Source organism: Pteronotus mesoamericanus, unplaced genomic scaffold, assembly GCF_021234165.1.
Source record: "Pteronotus mesoamericanus isolate MK-2021 breed Mesoamerican mustached bat unplaced genomic scaffold, CSHL_Meso_final contig_347, whole genome shotgun sequence".
NCBI classification, from domain to species: domain Eukaryota; kingdom Metazoa; phylum Chordata; class Mammalia; order Chiroptera; family Mormoopidae; genus Pteronotus; species Pteronotus mesoamericanus.
In genome coordinates, this window is record NW_026555137.1 from 15,581,234 (window position 1) to 15,607,619 (window position 26,386).

The window sequence follows — 26,386 nt, forward strand, 5'->3', positions numbered from 1 at the left end:
GCTCTTAAAATAAAATGTTTTTCTAATTAAAACAAACTATCATAAATACCCATCTCTCTCCACTTCATAAGCACAGAGAAAACACACAGAGATGTTTAAAGTCCTTGAATTTAAAAAAATACACAATCTTCTCTTTTACAGTCTTTGGACATAGCATTTTGCCAGTTTTGTCATGTAGAATACATGTATGCAAGATATAATTTGGCCCATCACCATTTAAAATATCTTGGTAATCAAAAAACAATGTTTCGTCTGTCCAATAGCATGAGGTTTGCTCAGTTGTATTTTTCTCTTCAACATTCTTTCTCAAAATCTGGTTTTAGGTATCTGTCCTATTTACAACTTTAGCATTGTGCTTTTAGCATTTAAAATTCACTGGGATCTCTTAAAAGCTAACCTTATAAGTGTTGGAAAACCATTAAATTATGAGTACAACATCTAAATGGTTCATGATATTGCTAAAATAATTTAGGTATCAAGCATGTCTATAGAATAGAAACATCGGCATATTCTGATAAGTCATGTCAATTATCACAACTAAAAGATACAATACAGATAAAATCAGTAAGGTTACTGACCACTCCAAATGAATCAGACTCTCACTGAGACCATTTTCACATGTATTATTACTATTTTATGACAACTCTGTTTTGTGAGAATGTGACTTGGCACATAATAATAAAGGGCTTTATTTCATGGATTTTTGTAATTGCTGCAAGAAAACAAATGCGGTAGTGACTATTACCATCCACATTTTACAGCTAAAGTGGCTCATTCAAGGCCACGTACTCCCTGAGTTCACACTCTGAGCCATCGACCTGCACCACCTCCACCCTCCCGCAGGAAGAGCTCACTTCTCAAGGAACCTCGCGCACTGTGCCTCAGCTTCGCTATTCCTCAACGTTCCGTGTTGTCATGCACAATTCAAGGCAGATGAGACATAAAGGAAATCCACTGCTTTTTCAAACTGTTAGCTGAAAAGTAAACCTTAGACTGAGATCCCTGCCTGAATATTCTGCTTTAAGTATTACACAATTTCAGGGAAAATATGAAAAATAAACACAATCCAAAATAGTTCCCATCCTTTGTAGTTATAATTCAACAAAATACCAGTGATTAATTTAGATTTCAAAAAATGCCAGTGTTATAAGGAAGAAATTAAAGATTCAGGAAATGAATGCCCACCTAGCATAAGTTTATTGAATAGAATTGCATAATCAACTTTGAATGGCTCAGTGAAGGCTACCCAGTCTGTGGCTGGGTCAGGCATCTGCCTTTCCTGCCCTCTAGTCATTTGCATGATGCTGCTTTTTGGCCCTTCTCTGGAGCCAAGCTTGATTTCTGGCTCTATCCCCCGAGAATCCTGGTGCGTTTAGCACTGTGAAGAGATACAAGGGTGAAAATTGCTTTTGATCCTACCCCTCAGAGGAACACAATTCCAGCTTTCCTGCAAGTCTCCAATCTATTTCTGGAAATGACATACTGACTAAGCAACTGGTGGATTTTCCAAAGACCTCCTAGAGTTTGGAAATAAAAGAGAAACAAACATTGACTTGTCAGTGATCTAATTTATGGTGCTCATTTTTAGAGAATAAAAGTTTCAATATGTGGCTTTAAGTCTTTAAAGACAAATAGTCTTTTTTGTAATGGCACCATTTTCAAGGATTGTAGGCTTAGCATTTTCCTTTCTTAAACAATTCCATTTAAAGAAACTTATACCGCACCAAGTAATTCTGTCACATCCTCATCCAACAACAGTCAAATCATTCATTATTCATATCCCTGAGGACATCTTTAACTATTTTGTCCCAAAGTATCAAGTTAGTGCTTTGCTTTTCAATAAATAGTTTTTCTAAAGTGGTTACTCTTTAAAACAATTTTTAAGTACTGTTATTGAATTACAACTATAGTAAAGTGAAGAAAACACAAGTAAATAGTTTAAATAATTTTTGCATATGATACTCTTAAAATCATCACTTAGATCCCTATTCAAAACAGTACCAGCATCCTTGAAGGCTCCATTCATCCTTCTTTCCAATCAATACTTCCCCTCAAAGTCCCATTCTGCCTTCTATTGCCACGGATTCTGTTGCTTCATCTTGAACATCTTATAAACGGGCACATGCTGCCTATATTTGCCTTTGTGTATGAAATCCACCAGATTGCTGAGTATAATGGTAGATGATTATTTTTCATTTCTGTATACTATTCCACTGTGAAGTTATAACACAATTTACTCTTCCATCCTAATCATGATGAATATTTGGAATGTTTTCAGTTTAGAACTATAATAACTAGTACTACTATAAGTGGTCTTACACATATATTTTCTTGGACATATGAACTCCTTTCTCTTGCATATACACACATGAGAGCAAAACTACTGGAACTTTGAAACTTTGGTACTGATGAATGAAATGAACCAATAAAACTTTATTGTTTCCAATAATTTACTCAGAGATTTACAAACATACCTGTAATAAAATTACTAAATATCTAAGAGCAAAATCACAAGATTAAATAAGACACCCAGGAGTCTCTAAATCAGCCCAGTGTTTTAGAAAATATTACACATGTCAACGGTGTCCTATACAACATCTACAGAAACACGCAGGAAGGACAGCTACACTAACTAGGTTTGATATTCACCCAATGAGTTTTAACACCTTTATCCATGACCGCTGGCTGGGAATTTAGAGGCACTGAGTATAGAAACACACTGGGTTAGACCTAAATGTAACTAGTAAATAAATTTCTAACAGATAGCTAAATTCTGTCAATACTGTAGTCAGCTGCATAAAGATGTTTATGTAAAAAACCTAACTATTGAATAACATAACTATTGGCTAAATATAACTAGTGAATAAATTTCTAACAGATAGTTGAATCATGTCAACACTACGGTCAGCTGCATAGAGATGTTTGATTAAAAGCAGTTTTGAATGCTTTATAAGTATACAGGCATCCTTGGAAAGTATTGTGGCCAATGTTTATTTCTGGATTGGATTTTTCCAGCCAATTCATGCTGGATCATTCCTAGAATCTGTGGGTAATATATTCACAGAAGACAAACTAAGTCAGAGCGAAATATCAATGAAGCAAATCATCTTTTTTAAAAGATTCACTTAGAAGTAAAAAAAAAAAAAAACAAAGCAATTTCAGAATCAGCTGCTATTAGGGATTATGAAAGTTAGGTTTCTTACAGCTCGGCACTACTCTCTTCGATTTGGGGCGGCAAAAAAAGGCAAAGAGCCTCCAGTATCTTCTAGAATTCGGCATGGATAGCTGAATGCGGTCCTGTTCTCAAAGCCCAGTCTCTTTCCGCGATCACCCTCTCCTACCCCAAGAAGCTCAATACTGAGATCAGGGCTTCCCGCAGGGTTAGCAGTCAACAAATGCCCTTGGACAGGAAGAATGCCACATGGGACCTCTGGTTATCATACTGCTTCTATGAAATTCCCTTTTGTCTCTACACAATGACTCAATGTGAGGGGAAGCCACATGTCCCAGCCCGTAAGTGATTCCATCCCAAGATAAAAGGCCAGCTGGAGTACTGACTCGGTCTATTTCTAAAACTCTAAAGAAGGGAAAGACACTGGAAACACAGAGCAATAAACAAAATGCATGGCAACAACTGCCCACGGCAGGAAATGGGTAATGGGCAGGGCCAGATACATGGCACCGCATGGCCTATCACAGGGGCGGGCCAGGAGCTCCAGCAGCTGATGTGCACAACGGGGCCCAGGCTGACCTGAACAACGGCAAAACGCTCTTACAAAAAAATCTCTGAACGTTTCTGAAGTCGGTGGCAAATCATCTGACAATACCTGCTCATTATCTGCTCAAGAATCCTCTATCAACAGAAATCAGCAGCAGTAAAATAGATGGATTAACTCTTACCCAAAAAACCCAGCATTCAAGTCATTTCTTGTTGTTGTCATTTTATGATATAAGAGGTTTTATGATATAACCCAAGGACCTAAGAGCCAAATCCTAGCCCCTCCGATGGCTGGTCCATTTGTCTGAAAGGTCACATCCCTCCTACCCTCTGCTACTCTTGGTGGAAGCAATACTGCATTTGCAGAAGACACAGAAGAGAAGAGTCATTTTCAACTTTCTAAAGGCACTTCCAAAGTAGCAAATGAGTGGAAAATAAAACCTGGTGGGGGGGGAGAACCCTAGAACAGTTTAATTTCTGTATATGGCATTTTCAAAAAGTCTAATGATTAGAAAACATCACGGTTAGCACTGGTGGTGATCCCATACCATGAGTGTCTTACTGTACGTTAGGGGCCTGGAGTACACAGTTAAATGCCTGCCAGATCCTCTGAAGCTAAAACCTTCCATTCTAAAGAGAATGATGATGCTAGTGAGAAAAATCTATTTTCAGATAACCTCCTGGGAGGAAATCAACTCTTCTATCAATGGAACCAAGTGAATGCCAAGAACTGAAGCCATGCAAAAAAGCCTTAATTCTCAACCGAAGCGCACGCCCCTCACAGTGGGTCGCTCATGGGCCCAGTCTGCTGGGGCATGTGTTGTGAACCCGCTTCCTTTACGGCCGTCCCCTAGCAAGAACAAGTTCATTCTAGACCAAAAACAACCTCCTAGACAGGAAAGAGAGGGACCACACACATGACATAGTAGACATAAGTAACCTAAAGTATTTTTTTAAAAAAGAGAACGTATGAATAATCAGGAGTGACTAATGGATAAGGTAGCAGACTTTTGGAGCAGAATTCTTTTTGCCATCCCAACGGTGATACTGAGGAAAGGAGAAGAAGGGATGAAAGTGTTGATGGATCCTTCTCCTCCGAGGTGTCGGTTAACTTCAACCCTCTGAAGACTGGAAAGACTTGAGGGTTCACCGATGCACAGTTATATATTTAACAAACCAATAACTGATCTAAATGAAAAGATGCTTTGAAAAGAAAAGCAAATGAATATCACAGCAATGTTTTTGAAACTCTGTAACTTCATGTCAGAAGATTTTTTGAAACCATGTCAGACTGATACGGCCTGGAAGTCCCTCTATTTTAATCACGCAAGAATGACATCCAGGCTTTGTTTACAGGGTCACCCTAGGACAGTAAGGTATCATTCTTGATTTATTGCAATATCTCAGGCTGATTTATTGCAATATTTCAACTTTCCTTTTATTCTCCCTTTCCAATTTTTGAACTAGAAGCCAGAACACTAGTAACTCAAGTAGAGGCAGGAAAGAGAATGGTCTGAGTTTGTATAATTGGTCTGATGAAACATGACTGGGGAAAAGCGTCAGGAAGCTAGTAAAGAATAGAATAACCGCTTATTCCTCAGAAGGACCACAGGGAACATGGGTATTATTACACTCATCTGTTTCAACACTATTTCTCATTATAACCAATCAGCGGAGAGATGGATACACGCCTATCTTTTGGATAACAAAAGAAAGTTTTTATCTAGCTCCTAAAGAAGAAGTCATATTATTCTCCAGCAGCACAATTATGACAAGCATGACCTATGTCTCTTTGTGATAGGAAAAAAAAAACAGACATGCAAACTCAGACTGGATTTGGGCTTCAAGAGACACAAATTCGCATCTTCGCATACAACGCTCGGGGCACTCACCCTTCCAAGGCCTCTCTCCCTTTCTTCTACACTGGGCTTTCCCTTTTCTGGAAGGTCTCTACACACTTGGTTTCTTCTCCGACAGAAGCTCTGCCCAGTGTGTAAAATTTCTCTGGCCCTCCTCACCTTTTCCTCCTCTTTTCAGGGGTCATCAGGAAGAAGGTAAGGACCGACCGTGGCGAGGGTAGGGGGAAGGAGTATCGCCTGGGGAGGTGGTCAATGCACAAAAACTTCAATCACTTGTTTGAATTTTTTCTGCCATTTTTCCCCCACTTCCCCCCTAAAAAAAAAAAACCCCTAGCTGACACTATGGGCTGAAGGATAGTCTGACTGAAATGAATGAAGAGTAATGAACCAAGTATCACGGCTATCAGTTTGTGAAAAGTACCTTATTAATTCAAAGGATCCTTGGGGGGAGGGGTGGAAATGAAATCATGCACTGCAGCCATTCTATCTCTGCGCACATTTCTTTCCTCCGTGTTCAAGGCTGAATAACATATGCCCCAGACTGTAAAGAAACTATGAACTACACAGAGTGTCACCAGTAGGTATCACAATAGTTGTTCGAAGCCCATTTCCAGTTTCCAGATCACTGGATGGCCTATTGTGGCTATCAGGGCACAATGTTTAAGGTCGTCCCCCTGCTTCTGTTTCTTTGTATGAAAATACAGAAAGAGGAGTGTAATAGTGTGGTATTACCCCTCATCAGTGAGGGAGTCTGGGTCTAGTCCCCCTAAGATTACTTAATTGAGTTTTTCAGAACAAGTAACATCTTTCCAAATGTCAATCTTTCTGTGAAACTTAGCATGAGTCTTCGGGAGGATGCTACGTTAATCCCTTCAAATGGCTTCTGTGTAGTTAGAAAAATCAATGAAATAATCTTAGCAAGAATGATGGTTTCACATGTTTTGCAAAGAAAACTTAAAAAGAAGATAAACTCATATTCAACAGTTTTCTAGTAACAAGTTTATTAAGTGCCCGTGAAAGTTGAATGAATAAAAGAAGCATGGGCAATCGTTAAACCACTGAAAATTTACAATGATCCCATTTTTAAATGACAATATTGGTGTAAGGGAACACAGAAAAGATACAATAAATACATGAGCAGAACAGCAAGACCACACTGTGATGACAATGGCTTATCAATATAGCAGTGGGTAGCCCCACCCAAGGGAAAACGTAGAGTTGGCTATTACGAGCAAGGAACGGGATGGTTATATAGGGAGGGCAGTGAATTCTCTAAAACCATATTAGCATGTTCAAGCATGGCAAACATGACTTGTTAAGTTGGATTAAGAAAAAAGAGGGCAAGCCAAAAACAAACAAATTACTAAGTGGTATGAGCCATGTGTTAAACATGCATTCTATAATTCTGCATGCAACATTGGCTGCAATACTTGGAATACTACTTGTATCTCAACAGGGAATATAGAAAAGAGTGCAGATTATTGAACAATGTGAAATTTTAAGTACAGTTAAGAGAGCTGTACTCATTCCTCTAGAAACATTAAAATCTTAGTGGCCTGGCTAGAAAAAGTTTAGAAATATATGAAAAAGATTTTTAAAATAGGCCTTGCACTGCGTAGTGTTGCCTGATTTCAAATTAAGTTAAGAGAATAAGCGAATGGAAGAGACTCAGAAACAGAAATGTTCGGGTACTCATGGTAAATCCAGGTAACAATATTTCCCACAAAAGTGAAGAACATATATGGAACATGTTACCAGGAAGAAAACCAAGAAATGAGTGTAAATGAATTCAGGAAGCACCTAGAAAAGCTTTGGAGAATGGAACTTTGTTTTTTTAAAGGAGAAACTCAGAAGAATAATGAAGACCTGATAAATTTACCGGAGGACTTAACTGCTAACCACTATTTCTGGTCCTTTAAGACACTGGCTGAATAACTTAACACCAAAGAGGATCACCTCACATGGGGCTTTACTCTGTTAAGGTAGAAACTCTCTCAATAAACAATGTCTTAAGTTGGAAAATGCGTGCCACCAAATCAGTTCATCTATTATTTCAAGTCCACAATGTAACCACGTCAAGACCCTCTGAGGTAACTCTGGACCAAATAGCTCAGCATTTCAAACTTCTATGCCTTCCCATTTCTATTCAGAAGCTGTGTTTTTCCTCCTAATTAGATATGCTATTCTAATTTAGCCAACAGTATATTTTGCTTTCTTAAATTTTTTAATGAGTGCTGTATATTTTATACTAGCACCTCTTCCCTTGTTTCAATTTTTGTATCACCAAAGCATTCAAAATAAACAAACCGCCCTGCCATTTGGGTATTGTCTTCATGTCTGTTTTATAATGACCTGATTTTGAAATAAAACCAAGCTTTTTCGATACCTGATCGAAAAGTGGGGAAATATTTCTAATTTTTAAAAGGGGAAATTTGTTTAGGTCTTTTATTTGGCCGCTTTGTATTGTTTTACTTTTGAAAGACTTAATATGGAATGACAAAAGACAGTCCAAATGAAAGTTTTTGTTTTGTTTTGGGGATGAGAATTCTCCACCTGCTTCCTGTGTAGTTTTCAAAAGGAAGTTTTCATGAAAGTGTCCCGCATCAGAGGGAGGAACACTGCAACCTTACTTTCAAAGAAAAAAAAAATGTTACTTTTGTCTTTTCATGTCAGTTTAAAGGATGGAGACTAGCTGAAAGCCAATTTTTTTTTTTTTTTTTTTTTTTTTTTGGAGCCCGATGATGATCTACGTCATAAAAGGCAGGCTGATAATTTAAAAAGCACTCAGCTGCAGGTGGCTCTCCATTCAAATTCTAGCTTCTAGTGGTGCTTGAAGAATGTGCTAGTTTCAATTGCTTGGCACTAGAAAAAAGCAGGAGAAATTCCATCCTAATTAGGGAAAACTTTACTTATAACAGTAATTGATTAAAGCACACAAAACCTTAATAAAAAGGGCCTCAAGTAAAAACACCAACAACATTACACATAAGTACTAAGAAAATAGAAGTTATTTTGTATTATACTTAGCGTTAAGAAACTATAAAGAATGACCTGTTTATACTCTATGAAAACATTGAATGACATTAGGGTCCATGTGAAAAAATACACAAAACTATACATAAAGATTGCCAAATGGATCAATTAAAGAAAAACTTTGCTTACATTCCTGCTAACATTCATCTCAGAACACAGTGATTTTTATGGCTACACAGACGGGAAAGAAAAAAAAAAGAGAGAGAGAAACAATATGGCTGAATGCTCTGGACAGCCTTAGCGGACCTTAGCTCTTTCTTGCTCATTTTCATTTCTGCTCTCCTTTCAAGTTCAGTTATACCACTGACATTTTCTTTCCCAGGAAACTTAAGGTAGCAAGGTTTATACTAGATTTTATTACAATGTATTCTAAAACTTTATTTTTTTATGTCTCTTTTCCTACCCTAGCTAAAATTGACCAATCATGGAAAGGTAGGCAATTCATTAATTTTTATTACTGGCACAATGTCATATTAAAAAATTCAACACAACCACCAAACTCAAGATTCTTTTGTGTGTGTGTGTGGGTTTGTTTGTTTGTTTGTTTGTTTTTGAGCTTAAACATACATAATAATAGCACAATGGTATTATAATTAGTGGTAAATTAAGCCTTGCTTCTTCTGTGGAGGCATCTTTAACTATGCTGTCAAAAAATCAATGGGTTTTGGTCTTCGCTCTGAGCGAGGTCATTTCCCAAGAAAACGTCAAACGTTACACAGGGGAGACAGGCAGGGAGAGCCAGGGAGCTGAAGAAGGCCAGGATGGGCGGACTGTAATTTGTGCACTTTAATTTAGGTTCAACAATGCAATCTCCTCTGCCACATGCGCCTGTTCAATATGTACACTGAAACAACACCGAGGCTCTTAGATTTTGTTTTCAGTTCTCTTTCATATCTGAGGATTTGAGAGAGCAAAAGTTCCTTGAAGCTTTCATTGAAAAAGGCAATAAACCAGTTTACAGTCTTAAGTTTAACCAACAGTGGACATAGCAAATGTATTCATATACAGCAAATCTATTTTCTGGGGGATTGTGGTGATTCTGTTTCAGAACAGTCTAGTGGGGTTTCTAAAGGAGTTTAGTTATATTTCCAGGGCCTATACTCCTAAAGAGAAAAATCACAGTCCCTATATCTTCAGTCTCTTCATCAAAAGCGAAGATAAAAGATATAAATTTTTCCTTCAGAGGTTAATGAAACCCTTAAAGCCTGTAAAACTATATTGTTCTGTAAGTTAAAAAAAGCTTACACTTTTGACAATATATTTTTAGGGTGGGAAAAAGTTGATCTTCAAAGTTTTTAAGCTTGAAAAAATATTTATCTGGAACACTATAGTCTGACATCATGATTATTGTATGAGTAACTAAAGCTACCAGAAAAATATTTGCTTCCTTTTAAGAAAAATAGACTATTACTGGTAAATACATGAATGAGTAGATTAAGAGTTGGAATTCTTACTGAAATCCAAATGGCTGTACCATTTTATTCATTCCCACCAACGATGCACAAGAGCTGTTTCCACGCAAAATGTGAACTGGTATTAGATTGTGCTTTCGGTTTTCATTTCCTTAATGCTAACAATGTTGAACATCTTTTCATTTTTGTTTTATTCAGATCTATTTTTTCATTTTGGTTACTTTTCTACTCCAGAATTTTTAAATAATTTCTCTTTACTGATATTATCAATTTGATGTGATGTTGTCATCGGACCTTCTTTTATTTCTGAGAAACAGTTTTCCTTACTTCACTGGAGGTATTTTCAATGGGTGCCTTGAAATATATGTCTGTAAGTACAATATAGGAGCCCCTTGAATAACGTTTCTGTTTATTCGCTTTCCTGAACGCATCACACATTTCTTTTACATCTTTTATTTATTTTTGCTGAAAAGCGGATATTTCAGAAACTCTACTGTCCCAACTCTTGACATAGATTTCCCCAGCCCTGCTTCAGAACTTGCTGCTCTCATGGTTTGCTGATTTGTTTAGTGACAGCCGGACTGCCTCAGCGAAGCCTGTTACTGCTGCAGTGAGCGGTGTGATGTTCCTGCATCCGTTCTTCCACCACGTTCTTATCTCTTAGTTGGGCTTTTAGGAATCGCCCCTGGGTGGCCATGAACCACTTATTGGTCCAAGGCTGCGCGTCAGTCCTCTTACCCCCTTGGGACTTCACCCTTAACCATTTTGTGTGTGGGGGTGAGGGGGGGTCATGCCTCAGAGGGAATTTACAGAATTTTTTCCCACATTCAGCCCTGAGCCGGTAACATGGATTTTCCCTAATTTCTCCCAAGGGGGTACAGCCTTAGCATGCACACAGCTTCCAGGCTGCCAAAAAGGACTGAGACTATTTTTAAGCCTGGCTTAGGAGTTGCCTCTGGGTTAAAGTAGGTTATTGGTCAGTAAAAGTTTGGACAAAAGTATGTTTAGGACTCTTGGGCCGGTGACGGTTCTGCTTGATTCTGAGGAGTGTATGAGGTTTGGGGGACACTTTCCCCGTGCCCCATGTTTTGCTCTGACTGCCCCCGGGTATGTGCAATGTACGACACACACCCTTCCTGACATCTGGAGTTGACGGCGATCCATGGAGGGTCCTTCACTGTCCCTATCCTTAGTTCTCTGCGGTTGCCTGAAACACAGCTTCTGCGTAGGAGACTGGGGAAGTTAGGGATGCCAGCACCTGCCTCTTCTAAAATAAAACCGTAGCCACATAGACAAAGCTGCGAGAAGAGGGACCCCTGTCTTCTCGGTGGCATATGCCTTGGGTAGAGTTGTCATAACATGCAGTTGGGTTGGTTGGTACTAGAGAGGGCCCTGGCTCAGATGCCATAGACTCACAGATCATACTGAGTTCTAGTAGATTTTTTAAAATAAATGCTTATCCATTTCCTGTATGTCCTTGGGATAATTTCTAGAGACTTTCAATGAGTATTTTTATTATAATTCCCACCAGTTAAATTGTTGCTTTTTACTGGGAAAAGGACCTGCCAAGCTGCTTGCTCTGTTGGTCTAGAAGGCCCACCTCCAAACTTTTTCAAGTACTTCAGATAGAATTTCAAGTTGCAAATTTGGTAATTTTTAAAAAATTCATGTATTAATGTTTAACCAGAAATTAAGCAAAAATGTCAGAAAATTTCCATTATTAAACATGGTTTTGAAAAAGGAACATGTTTACATTTTGGTTTAAATTTAAAACACTTAAAATGAAAAGAAAATTAGAGACATATATAACATTAATTTTTCTTCTAAGCCTTAAATTTGTGTCCTCAAATATTGGAACCCCCTTTCAGCTTGGGTCACACTGAGGTACTGTGTGAACAAGCTGACTAATGTCACCAGCCAGAGGCAAAGGTGGGCACTAGCCATGTAAGTCCCATAAGGAATAAAATTCTCCTTTGCTCTGGGATGATCAAAAATCCTGTTGCTGTCCATGGTAAAGAAACATACATGTTCCTATGTAGTACCAAGTCATCAAAATCAACTTCAAGTCTAATCTATCTAAATTCAATTCTCATTCTTGTGTCTAGTAAAGCAAAACTAAAGACATTTTCTAGGAAGATGAATAGTACACACATTCAGCCAAGGGAAATGAATACTCACAGCCTACACGCACATTCCTGAAACCTCAGACAGGAGCTTCCTAAACACCGGAGAAGCCCACCGCAACACTGATTTCTTAGGCTTTTAAATACGATGCAAGGGAACCTTTGCATGCGCTGTTATTTTCAAAATGCTTCCCTTAATCCTCTCCATATACGCAAACAAAATAAACTATTCAAGGCGCAGTTCAAATATCCTCTCCTCCACTCAGCCTCATGCTAAGTCCAGCCAACATGCTCTATCCAAGTCCGGGTGACCCACAGCACTTACCGTGACAGAATGAGTTAATTATCAAAACAGTGTCTCTCGTAGGATGTTCTGTAATAATTAGCCCCCTAGAAAGTGCTGTGCTCTACTTAGAATAGAGTGTCTTTTCTTTGCTGAAATCTCCTACCCTCATCAGACCAAGAAGGGGGTGCAGCACTGGAAGTAATCTGTGCCCCGCTTCTCCTTAGTCTCACGGGGCGCTCTGAGGAGCTGCTCCCCTCCTTGGCAGCAGAAGTGAGAACACACGCTCCCACCCTCTGCTCCAAATAGAACGGAGATTCCATCGGCGACCGAAAATCCTTCCTTACAGTTTTGCAAGAATGAGTTTTAGTTTTCAAAGATGATCATAATAAGGTAATGAATCTTAAAGGAACTTTCCAAACATCTTTTTCTTCAATGCCTATGGGTCATGATAAACAGAACAGAGCTATTAAAAATCAATGTCCCTTTATATATATATATATATCCCTACAGAATCTTAACATCAATATATAAAGTCCAAAGGAATTAACCTTCAGCATCATGTCTAAATTTTGTGCAATTCCAGTGGGCAATTAATCAAATACAGTTTTCTTAATATAATCTACCAAGGTCAAAAGTCATTAGCATAATTATACTTCCTTTTTATTATGCCATTAAGTTTTATTTTTAAGCCATTTACTTAGAAGTATAAAAACAATATTTTGGCTGAAAAACTTTTAAAATAGAGGCTATTATTGTTGCATTATTTGAATTGATTGGGTATGTTCTACAAATAGTTATAGGAATAGCATCTTCAAAAAATAATAAATCTTTTAACATCTAAAACAAATCCAGATTCCACAAAACCTATGTTTGTCTAATTATAGCTTTGTATTTTGATGTGGTTTTCTATGTAAATATATTTTTAAGGCTTGCAATAGGAATGTATTCTATTAAAAACAGATGTTATACTAAAAGTTACAAAGTACCAAATGTTTATTATGTATTCCCAAAACAAATCTAAATTGTATTATTATAAGATATTTGATGCTTTAGACATTATTGTCTTCAGCCTAAAAGACAAATATAACTGTCCGAATCAACTGAAATTTGCCCTTGCTGGCTACAACGGGAAAAGTTAACATCAATATAAAAAAATTAAACTTCTGCTATTCAGATTATAATTCGGGTTATCTATCGAATGCGAGAAAACATTTTTAATTTAAAAATAAATATTAACAATAAATAAAAGTAAAACAGAGATGCACAAGGAAAATACACGCTCTTTTTTCCTTTTCAGGCCCATCACTATTTGAAGCAAACAATATTTGAAAAACAGCACACCCGTTTTCCCAATGCCCCAACAGACTGGGAAGAATTCTTTAAAGAGCCATTACTAGGTAATGTATGAACACTTGGAGGCATTACATTATAAGCGCCCTTTGAGGAGCATTTGAATAAGAAATGCTTCTTTTCCCATTGTCATTAAGAATTTTTATAAAACACCATAAAAGGGCCTTTTTTACAGGTCAGGTTAAGCAAATACAATGGAAAAATGGCACAGGATACCAAATGTCTTAATTCCTTAACTATTACATCTGTACTGAATGGGAATTTTAAGAATTCCTTTTATTCCCTCCCCTTATAATAAGTAGCAGATTCAAATTATCTATTTTCCTAATCATACTTCCAGAGGCTGGAGCCCAAGAAATATTTAACTCTCATGAATCGCTTTTCTCCCCATTCTGTAGGCGAAGCATTTTAACAGAGTGGAAGACACCAGGAAGACATTCATTTCTGTTGCATTAGATAGATGTACAAATATCAGGTATGTATTTAAAAAGCAACACGGTGTCATCTTTATTCTTGTTAACTTCTATGTGCAAATTCATGCTGGGGATAGTAGGTTGCCTTACAGATTTTTTAGACATGACTAGACATTATATACTTAAGGCATATTTTACAGAGATGGTTCCTTTTTCTGTCCTGGGTGAATCAAAAGTATCACCACATGACATTTAGTGAGGTTTTTCATCAGTGGCTATATGCTTCCCGCTCCTACTCACCTGCCACGCAAACAAACGGCCCTCATTTTTGCTGCTTACAGAAACTCATGCATCTAAAGCTCACATTATTCAAGTCACTTTCATTTAATGAGCAAGTGTCATGTTTGGTGGCATCACAATTTGTGTACTTGTAAAAATCTGTTAGACTATGGGAAAGCCTTTACAAATGTCTCCACGTACAATTTCATAACTACAGTCACTTTACTGCTGAAATATATGTAAATCAATACAAATTTAAATTTTTATAGAAAGTCTGTATTCTGTAGACAGCTGAAACAACAGGCAGCTACTACATCCACAAGCACACCAGCTTGGCCCCAAACCACCTCCTGCTGACCAGGATGCTCCACCGGCCACGCACGTGCCCACCCTGACTCCAACCATCTTGCCAAACCACCAGGCACATTCTACACAGAGGCCGCTTCCATACAAGACTACTTTTCAAGTTTGGGAGAGACGGCCATTTCATTTAATTTTAGCACAGGAACAAACACAGAAAAGTCAAACAAGATGGGGAGACAGATGACTATGCCTCAAATGAAGGAAAGCAACTCTGATGAAATGAAGATTAAGTAATCTGCCTGATAAAGAATTCAAAGAATGGATGTTAAGGACGTTCAACAACCTGAAGAGGAGAAGAGATGAGCTCAAAGAGCACATCCATGAACAGTCAGAAAATACAATTAAAAGCCAATAGTAGATGAAGAATACAATCACCGCAAGGAAAAAATACACTGAGAGGAATCGACATCAAATTCGTTAATAAGGAAGAGTGGATTAGTGACCCGGAAGACAGAGTAGTGGAAGTCATCAATCAGAACAGTAAAATGTAAAAGGAACTTTGTAAAGAGAGGCTAGTATAAGGGACCAAAAATAATGAGTGGCACGTGATAAATAAAGACAACATGCCTTGTGGTTTCCATAGTTACTGTTACTGTTGTTGTCTTCATGATTACTCTGATAATAACTAGTATCGCTGCTGATGCTGCTACTGCTTGGGTCAAACTTAGTCTTTATTTGAGCACAAAAAATTCCTGAGGTAACAGAATCATTGTCAATGTTAATAATCACTCAGCTACCCTGGTGAGGAAGAGGAGACTGGGCTGAACGTTCACTAGCTCTTGAGCATTCATTAAAAATGAGCAAATTCATACGGGAATTGATGTTGAAACACTGGCCTCATAGGAGACTGGGTTTTGTTTTGTTTTTTTTTTTCATTTTCCTCTTGATTCCTAAAGAGATGGAGTTGTTGTGTTATCAGGTTGATATTTAATTCTGATGTATAAGTGTCAAACTCATTTGGTTAAGGAGAACCATGTCACATCACACTCTGATAAATTCCCATTTCCCTTCTCAACTAATCTCCTTGTGCTTTTAATATAATTCAAAATAAAAGAGGGTAAACTAAGAAGTCATCACAGAACTTAAATACATGTTCCATGAAAAAAAAAGTAAAATGCTTGTAACAGATTTTTTTTTGGAGGAGAAAACACTTAGAAACACATGACATGGATGAATAGTACTCATTTAGGTGTCCACAGAACAGCTCTCTTTCTCTTTATGTCCAAGGGCAAGGTGCAGGGCTAAGGAATCTTCTATTATCACAATGAAAAAGTCTCTTCCGAAAGAGTAAAAACAACACAAGCACCTCATTAAATACCAGAGCATTTGACCACTGTCTAACGTTCAAGAAGACAGATCACAGAAAAATTATTTGGCTATTTTTAGATATTTAAAGCAAAACAGAATTTCTAGCTTCCACTTTATTTAAAAATTGCTTAAAATACCTCCTTCAACATATGCCACAGCACCAAAGACTATTAATTTCACTGGAAATGAATCATGAGGTACCAGAGTGTCTGCACATACAATCAGTATGCATTTCCCACAAAAGCAGGGACAATTTGCATGCATCCTGAGACTACGTTTTCCTTAAATAAAATGTTACATGTCTCAAGTAGATGAAGCGGATACGGTTTTCTTCCAAACACAATGAAGTTCAATAAAAGTTGGTTTCTTCAGCAATATATCATTGGAAGCAGATTTTTCTCTCTCCAACACGCAGGGGAAGTATAGTCTTCCCCAGAAACAGACCTGAAATGCGGAGCTCAGTGCCAAGACCCAGGCCAAGAAGATGCTTAACAAGCTTATCTGGAGTCACGATGCAGATCGTGCCCTAAACTCTGTTTGAAACCGAAAGGAAACAGGAGCATCACCATCAATAGTGTAAATTATCACAGAGCCTCTTACCCACAGTTTATGAAATGTCTTCATGAAGGAGTCAGGTGATTACATGCAGATGATGTTTACTAGAGATGCACTGGTCATAGGCAAAGAGCCCAGCTCATGCCAGCTAGCTGAATTTGAAATTTTGTTGAGTTAGATATAAATCTTATTTTTTTATTTTTTAAAATTTATTAATTGATGTGGAGAGAGAGAGAGAGAAAGGGAGGGAGGGAGGGAGAGAGAGAAACACCCATTTGTTGTCCTACTTTTTTATGCATTCATTGGTTGATTCTTGTATGTGCCCTGATCAGGGGTCAAACTTGCAGCCTTAGCATATTGGGATGACACTCTAACCAATGCAGCTACCCAGCCAGGGCCAAATTTATTTTAGTAAGCAAAAAACTGAATACTGTGTCAAATAAATCAGGAAATCCTTTGGTCTTGAGCAACGTATGAGGCATTTTCTTTTTTGCGTGTTCACTTAAAAAAATAAAGTGGGATGAGAGGTAGGAAGGGCATGGTTTGCTTTGCTGAATCTTTGGTCCCTGGACAAGAGACAACCCATAGCTCATCCATCCATTCATCGGGTGCCAATCGTGGCTGCCACACTCTCCTCCCAAATTCCTTTCCAGACAGCTTTTCCACCTCTGATACAATCCACGAGAAGACAGTAATGACTCAGCTCAAACGTGCTATGTGCCAATATACCGTGGAGATGATTTCTGAAATATTTACCTCTGCCAGAGAACTTGTGGTCTCCCATTTACCTTTACTCCCCTTGACACAGTCACCTTAGCCAAACTGATTATTATGAGATGAGACCTAAGGTCACCTGCCACCAGCTGCAATGCAAGGAAGTGGTACTGAAAATTTCACCTGCTTCATCTTTGGATTTGCATCATTATCAGACTAACAGAAAGGCCTGGGGTGAGCCTGCCCACCCACCCACCCAAAGCTCCAGGGTTCTGGTTCTCCCATTCAAATGCAACCCACTCCTGTCTAGTGGGAGCTGTCTCCTCGGAAACACCTGTCAACGGGAGCAATTCTGTGTCATATATCTGGCTACAACTTCCAGGTCAGAGGCTATAGTCTGAAGAGCCATCCCATTAAGGTACCACTCATCTGGGGACACTGCGCCAGGAAAACGCTAGACACTTGGGGCTTCCTGTCTCTCTCTCTCTCTCTCTGACCCCCAAAGGCTGAGCTGCTTGCCATTCTCTTGTCTCCACGCACTTCCCCACCCCCCCCAAAATGTTAAGAAATGTAGCCATTCCCTGTTCAGGGTAACGGATGGTCACCAAAAGCAACACCTTCTATCGGGGGCTCATTTTTTATAGGGTTTTACTATACTTTTCTGAACGACACTCTTGAGAAATTTGCAATGATCGAGTCCACTGGGTGGGCCAGTTGAAAATACTGCTTGGGAATGTTTTTCTCCAAAGGTACTGCTCTTTCTTTTCATGACTCAGGTCAGGTGTCAGAATAAATCAAAGGATTGAACAGAATGGAACAGAGAGGCTGGAACTGGATACAGCAGTTTCTCTCCTACATCAAGGAGAGTGCGATTGTTTAGCCAGGTTCTACGGAGCATCTGCTTCAGTTAAAATAAAGCGAATACCAAACTCACCATCAGTGACGAACTACTGGGCTTCTGGCTTGTTTCTCTTAGCCCACTCTTTCCATTCATATTAGTGCACCTCCGACTGATTTCAATCAAATGACAATTTCTAGACAACTAATTCTGGAAACAAGCAATGGCTGAAATTAGCCCTTCGTGATCATTATTTGTTTATCTATTTGGGATACTCTCCCTTATCCACACGTTCGCTAACTGTAACCTCTAATATCTGCTTAAGGACAGTGGACTTTATACAGCCCAGGAAACGATTTCAAAGTTTTTTCTAATGAAAGCTCACACTTATATTTGAAACACTGTCCGATTTTAGAAAACGCACGTGTACTCACTTGTTTAGCCTTGGTCTTTGTGATGGTGTCAGAAATAGGTTTCTTCCTTTCCTTCACAGCAGTTTTAGAAAATAATTCCTCAAATTCATGACAATCTATGGATGGCTCTTCAATTTTTTCCCAAATAAGCGAAGGACTGGAGTCTCTAAAGTTAAGCAAAACACCAATTGAAAAAGCCATCAAACTGGACTATGGGGTAGCATGGCTAAGCAAACACAAAGGAAGAAGGGACGAGAAGAAGAACAGAGGAGAAAAAAAGGATGAGAAGAGGCCAGGAAGGAAGGAAGCACTAGAGGAAAGAACAGCATTGGAGGAAGGAACAGAGAGGCAAGCAGGGAAGAAAGGAAAAAAGGGAAAGAGTACTCTTTTTCTTAAAGACCACCATTTCTTTAACCAACTTGATAAGAAAATTAAAACATCATCAATATGGAATGAAACCTTTGCCTAGAAATAATGATTTCCAGGAACTCTCAGTTATCAAGTCAATGTATCAAAGCATAAAAAGAAAACCCGCTCAGTGTGGGCGATAAAGGCAGGAAATGTTTGCTATCTCACAACCCCAACTGGACTCATCAGCGTTGCATATTATTTATGGGATAATAAGAAATCGTTTTATGATCAAAGGAGCTTCCATCTCCTTATGCTTCCCATTGCACCATTGATCTTTGACTTCACAGTAACTGCAGATCTGGGTAATACCACCTAAAAAGGGTAGGTCCATTTAGAAACAACAACAACAAAATAACTTCATATAATACCAGTATATCTGGAAAAACTTGGTTTGGGGCATGGTCTAAAATGATGCATCAATATACTTAGGTTAACTGTAACTACACAGACAATGAGCAACCAAGTTAGAAGCAAATATGTAGGTTCTTCCCCTCAGCATGATTCAATAAAGAGAAAAAATATTAATATATGAGAATGAGCTCGAGGAATATCCTGCTTTTAAATCCATGCCACATCACCCAAACAAAAGTCAAAAAATCATGAACAGGGCATGTTTTTTGTCCCATCAGCACAACCCCCAGCCACGTATCACAGCACCGTTTTACGGATCAGGGGACGCAACGCATAGAAAATGCATGGATAAGTAATATGCCACCAGGGGCCTTGGTGAGGGGGGCTATTCTGTCATAAATGTCATTTGCAACTATGGCTTTCAGAGTTCACACTGTGCCGCCAATCTTCTGTAAAAGTGGCATAAAATTCTCAAAGCGAAATCATTCCACACCTAGGGTGTGGATATGTGCGTGTCTGTGCAGCGCATCTGTGTAGAGAAAGACACCTGCAAACAAAATGCAATGGTAACACAAGACTGTGCCTTCAAAGAGATGCAAACAGCAACCTCAAGACTCAGTGTGTCCAAGGATTTGATTTACACTTATATGCTACTGTCAGAGTGAGGTTCTGCAGGTAGGCAGTAAGGCATGCACGCTAAGAAAAATACGGGGTCCGGCACAAATAACACCCCTTTCTTATTACAAAATCTTTTATTACAAAATCATAAGCATCTGATTCTGTAACATAACAATATCACACTCAAGCACACCATATGACATTTTAGGCAAAATGTTCACATTAAAACTATAAATTATTACACCCACATTATTACTCTACCAACCACACTCAAACAGGCATTACTTCTGCCAGACCCTGTATATCTCTCTGTCTTTAAAAGATCAATCAGTCCTGGCTGGTGTGGCTCAGTGGACCGAGTGCTGGTCTGTGAACCAAAGGGTGGCAGGTTCGATTCCTAGGCAGGGCTCATGCCTGGATTGCAGGCCAGGTCCCCAGTAGGGGATGCGTGAGAGGCAACCACACATGGATGTTTTCCTCCCTCTTTCTCCCCCCCCTTCCCTTCCCTTCCCTCCCTTCTAAAAATAAATAATAAATAAAATCTTTAAAATAAATAAAAGATCAATCAATAACTACTTAGATTTCTGTACATCTTATACCCTGAGACACGTATGTAATTTCTTTTATCCTTTTGATACTTTCAGAGAAAAGTAAAATTTTAATAACAGCTTGTTTCACTAAATATTTTAGAGTGATACTTAAAAATACATTAAATTGTAATTCTCCCAAATTATAAAGGGAAATGTTTCCCTTGTACTGAGAAACTGCAAAGATGAGCTCCCGTTCAGGTTACCTTTTACTGTGTAGTTGAATTCTCGTCCAGTACAGAGGCTTCATTGGCCGACAAGGCTCTATTGGCTGCTTCCTACTCCCTTTGTCCTGGTTCATCCCTAATCCAAACCAGCCAGTTGGCATCGGAGGGGGAAGGAATCCACACACTTGTGGCGTTAGTAAAGTGCTACTCCCAGCTTGTGGGGGGAGTGGAGGGCCAGATCCAGGAAGCAGAGCGGGTGGGGGTGGGGGTGAGGGGACGCCTGTTCCAGGACCGGGAGGAGCTGGAGCGGGTGGAATACCCACACCTGGCAGGGGAGGAGGTGGGGGGATCCCCGTTCCGGGAAGAGGAGGGGGAGGGGGTATCCCCGCTCCGGGAAGGGGTGGGGGAGGAGGTATTCCCGCTCCGGGAAGAGGAGGGGGAGGGGGTATCCCCGCTCCGGGAAGAGGAGGGGGAGGGGGTACACCAACTCCAGGAAGGGGTGGGGGAGGAGGTACCCCCGTTCCGGGAAGGGGTGGGGGAGGGGGTATTCCCACTCCGGGAAGAGGAGGGGGAGGGGGTATCCCTGTTCCGGGAAGAGGAGGGGGAGGGGGTATCCCCGCTCCGGGAAGAGGTGGGGGAGGGGGTATCCCCGCTCCGGGAAGAGGTGGGGGAGGGGGTACACCCACTCCGGGAAGAGGTGGGGGAGGGGGTACACCAACTCCAGGAAGAGGTGGGGGAGGGGGTACCCCCATTCCGGGAAGGGGTGGGGGAGGGGGTATTCCCACTCCGGGAAGAGGAGGGGGAGGGGGTATCCCTGCTCCGGGAAGAGGAGGGGGAGGGGGTATCCCAGCTCCGGGAAGAGGTGGGGAAGGAGGTATTCCCGCTCCGGGAAGAGGAGGGGGAGGGGGTACCCCAACTCCAGGAAGAGGTCGGGGAGGAGGTATTCCTGCTCCGGGAAGGGGTGGGGGAGGGGGTATCCCCGCTCCGGGAAGAGGAGGCGGAGGAGGTATTCCCACTGCGGGAAGTGGAGGGGGTGGAGGTATTCCCTCACCTGGCAAAGGTGGGGGAGGAGGGGGCAGCGTCTGTGTACCAGGGATACAAGGGGGCGGAGGGGCTGTGGTACTGAGGGGCGGTGCGGGGGGAGCCACCATGCCCAGGCCGGACGTGGAGGTGGAAGGCCCCGTGCAAGGCAGGGGCGGCGGGGGCGGGACGTTCGGGCCGTTTGCAAAGGACGGTAAAACAGACTGTTCGTGGCTGGTTTCAAACTCAGTCTGAAGAGAAGGCTGGGCAGGCAGGGAGCCGACCTGTGCTTGCCCGGCCGGCCCCGGCAGGGGTGGAGGTGGCGGCGGCTGCTGATGTGCATTGAGTTGTACGGATATTTGCCTTGGAGACACAATCAAAGAAATCTCTGAACAGAATTTCGTCTGAGGTCCGGAAGGTGAGGACGGCACGGCCGCGACTCCACTTTCAGCCCCTGGTGGCCAAGAGGGACACTCTGGCAGTGTATTAACAGAAGGCAGCGTCGGTAGCCCCCCCTCCTCTGTCGGGGACGTCTGGATCGACCTGGCCTGTAAAATCCTTTGCTGCTGCACATCCTGTCCTCCTAACCTGAGAGCTTCCAGGCCGACCCCCACTGCGGGCGCCACTCCGATCCGAGCCCCGGGCCGGCCGCCGGCCACGTCCGCGTCCACCGCAGGGCACTGCTTCTCTAGCTCAGCGATTTTGGTTCTTAGATCCTCAATGGTCTGTTCCAGCTGCTGGATGACAGTTGCCTGTCCCTCGGACTTCATGTCTACGACTTCCTGGGGGGCAAGAAAGGCATAGTTAAATACAAAATAAGGACTCCTCCAAATAGTGGAAAAAAAAAAAAGTTACAGAATTACACAAAATAGATTTGTGTTGTTTCCAGAACGATCTTTCCACCTTCGGACTTCAAAGGGGTTTACACACATCACACCGTGAAGTCCTGAAGTCCTGTGGTCCGCGCTGGCCGTCTTTAAGTGATGTCACTGAAGACCAGCAGACCACTGAGAACAGGGAGGGAAATCCTGAGGGAGGCTTCTCTCACTCAGGATAACCTCTCTCCCTCCTGCCTGGTACCATTTGCTGTTAGGACGTCCCCACAGGCACCGCAACAGGGGATCAAACCCGCAACCTTCTGGTGTACGGATGACACTCCAACAGAGCCACCCAGCCAGGGCAGAAAAAGACTTCTTAAGTGGAATCCACTTAAGACAATATGGCAGTTACTGTGGACCGGCTGTCCCAACCTCCGGCTCCCTCTCCTTCTGTGTATGGAAGTGGGAAGAAAAACTACATTTACAGACTCCCTTGTAGCGAGGTTCTTCCAATTAGACGCAGTCATACAGAGATTTTAAAAGTGGAAAGTCAGGAGATCCTCTCGCGCGCTCTCACTGTGTGTTCTGAGAGCGACCAGCATGTGCTGACGTGACGCTGCCCTAACACAACATTCCAGCATCCACGCTCCAATGTCAAGCGGTGGCCTCACAGTTTTAGCTTCCCTGGTAGATTAGTGTGAATATCATTCTTTTGAAAGACTTCAGCCTAGAAGTGGATCGTTCCAATGTTTTAAACTTTCCGTGAAAAAAAATTTTTTTTTATACAGTAAACCCTTCTGTTGATTATATCTAGCATGGTTTCTGGTTCCTTCAACAAAGGTTAACTGATACAACCATGTGCTGATGCTTCAGAATAAATTATAGAGAAAAAAAGGGTCTTTTTGCAAGCAACCTGTGGAGAGCTCTAAAAATGATTTGCAATGCACTTGACCCAGAAAACCCACCAACATCATGCAAATCAGGAGGTTCAAATATTCACGTTCACTTTAAGAACATTCATGAAACTGCCATCAATGGTATGTATATGGGAAAAACCACCGAGTATCTGAGAGATGTCACTTTATAGAAGCGAAGTATGCCATTCCATTTTTGCAACGGTGGAACTGATAGGGGTGCGCAAGCTGCACACAGGATCAATTGCCCAAAAAGAGTGCTAAGTTTTTGCTGCATGTGTTTAAAACTGCAGAGGGTAATGCTGAACCTAAGGAGTAAAACGTAGATTCTCTGGTCACTGAGCACATCCAAGGAAACAAAAGCCCCAACATGCACTGCCAGACTTACAGCACTTAAGGTCAGCTAAGCCCACACAAAAGCTGCCCTTGCAACATTGAGATGATCCTTACCGCAAAAAAAACAGACTGTTTCTAAACCAGAAGAGGAGACTGGACAGAAGAAAAATCCATCCCAATAAAAATAAGAAACAGCCTTGACCACTCTGGCTCAGTTGGTTGGGCATGATCCTGCAAAGTGAAAGGGCTCCAGTTCAATTCCCAGTTAGGCACATGCCTGGGTTGTGGGTTTGGTACCAGCTGGGGCAGATGAGAGGCAACCCATCAATGCTTCTCTCCCTCTCTTTCTCCCTCCCTCCCTTCCCCTCGCTCTAAAAAAAATTTTTTTTAATCTTTTTTTTAAATGAGGAAACAAAAAACAGCCTAGTAATAAATGCAGCATAAAATAAATGCAAATAGAAGTTCTTAAAAATCGTGGGAAATTCTTTTTCCCTAAAATAAAATTAAAAAGCAACTACAACACTTTATTCTGAAAAGTTTATTATAATGGTAAGCCAGAACAAATTGTTAGGGTTAAAGTGACTCATGTTAACTTTCATTGGTGCAGGTTTTCTGACAAAAGTATATAATGCCATGATATATGACATCTTTTATGACAAAATGGTCAATTTGTGTAGCATTTGAGAACTTCATCAATTTCCCCAGGGACCTCTGATAATTCTTTAATATGCAAGTTAATTTTTAATATAGCTGCCATATCATAGTCCTTACCAAATTAACTCTGTCAGGTGCTCATTCATCAGTTTTCATGGGATGGAGGTGCTCTAGCAACAGCTCCCCTGACTTCAGGTAATTCTACAACTTCTGCAAGATTAACAATTTCACCTTTCATTGAATTTGTATCATGTAATTCAAAACATCCACAAATCGATAAACTGACGCTGCCCCAAGGTAAACCATAGGAGAAAATAACAGACCGTGTTAAATGGAGAGGAATTTGGAGTTGCACCTAATTTTATAAGTGGTCAATTTATTAGAGTATATTGTTGTGTATTTCACTTAATTTTTTGAACAAAGTGATAACTGGGGGCACTTAGATAATAAAAAGCTGAGAACATAAAGAACTGACATATTCCATAAGCTTCGTTGGTTTTCAAATGCAAGATACAGTAAGAACTAGAACTAAGAAATGGCAGAGGACACAGATAAGAAAATGAAATTCCAAAGCTGAATGTATAATAAGGATGGCAATACTAGCCTTGTGATACCAAGAAGGTGGTAAAGTCAAAGAATTCATGAAGATGATAATAAACAGACTGCAAAGGCAAAAGGCTGGAGCTTTTATAGAGAGAATTGTTTTTATAGAGACAATTATTCTTTATCAAAAACAGGAAAAAAGTTGAGGTAAGACTATTTGCTTCTTGCATTATTCTGACTAGAGAGAGAACAAAAATTCAATTTGCTAAAATCTTTATTCCTATCTAAGACTATCTTTACCTGCAAAATTGCAGCCCTAAATCAATGTTAAAATCTGCCTTTTCCATTCCAGGGAAAAACAGCATTTAAGTTCATCTCAAATCTTAACTGACTAGCCTGTGAAGTAAGGCTGGCCATCAAGTTTTACAGGACAGCCAAATGTATGTAGGATTTTGGGTTCTGAATGCAGCTAAGAGCCTTTAAGGAATCTTATCTGGCCTTCCTTATCCAGGGCCATCCCACAAAGGGCTGGCTGGCTCTCAGAGAGCACCAATTTACAGTCCCAGGGACCTTATCTGTAGAGCTCTCTAGAGGACGCTGCCTCTCTTGTCAACAGCAAGAGCTGATTTCTACACAGGTTATATGTAATTGTTTTCAGAGGTTTATAAAAACTTGACATGGTAAATACCAAGAAAAAAATGCTGTTCTCTGGCCATTTAAGCAAACATCTTCCCCGAGGGCCCACCCACAGACAGAGCCCAGATTTAATCTTGAAGAGCCTGCCAGGCACTCTGTCGTCCACGGAAAGACCTCAGGTTGGGAGCCTGGTTCCCTGTGGCCTGTGCCTGGTATTTAATCTTCCATCCCTTCAGGGTACAACCGGACAGATGCCTATCAGATTCTCAAAGGACTTAACATTAGAGAAATGTAGTTTTGTTTTCTTCTATACTGTTCAAAAAGACTCAGAATTTCCAGTAATTGTGTGAGTTTACCCCATGCTAGTGATTTGCACTATTAAAAATTAAATGAATTTTTGAAAGGAGAAAAGGAAAAATGTGATCTTTGTGATTTTGTACAGAATTTATATAATGGGCACATCCTTATAAATGGAGGAGACATAAATCTATTATAGTTAGTCAACACAGAATATAATATACTTTATATATTGCCAATTTTAATATTATTTGTATTTAAAAGTATTACTTCAAACCTCTAAATCATTATAAGTGGTAGAGGCTGCCATCCACTTTGGCTGAACAATATATACAATAAGTCAGCCAAAATTCCTCCATTCCTGGATAAT

At 40.4% G+C, this 26,386-nt stretch overlaps 1 protein-coding gene across 2 annotated transcripts in view; it reads right to left on the bottom strand.

The window, feature by feature from the left end:
* FMN2 (formin 2) overlaps positions 1-26,386 on the bottom strand; it is a 269,775-nt gene that overhangs the window by 170,915 nt on the left and 72,474 nt on the right. The window contains exons 5-6 of one of the 2 annotated variants that reach the window (XM_054576716.1): positions 20,838-22,600; positions 18,686-18,830 (exon numbers count right to left, since the gene is read on the bottom strand). The exons of the other annotated variant lie outside the window; for it this stretch is intronic. Coding sequence (XP_054432691.1) covers positions 18,686-18,830; positions 20,838-22,600 — 1,908 coding nt within the window. The remainder of the gene's footprint in view (positions 1-18,685; positions 18,831-20,837; positions 22,601-26,386) is intronic. 2 annotated transcript variants of the gene reach the window in all.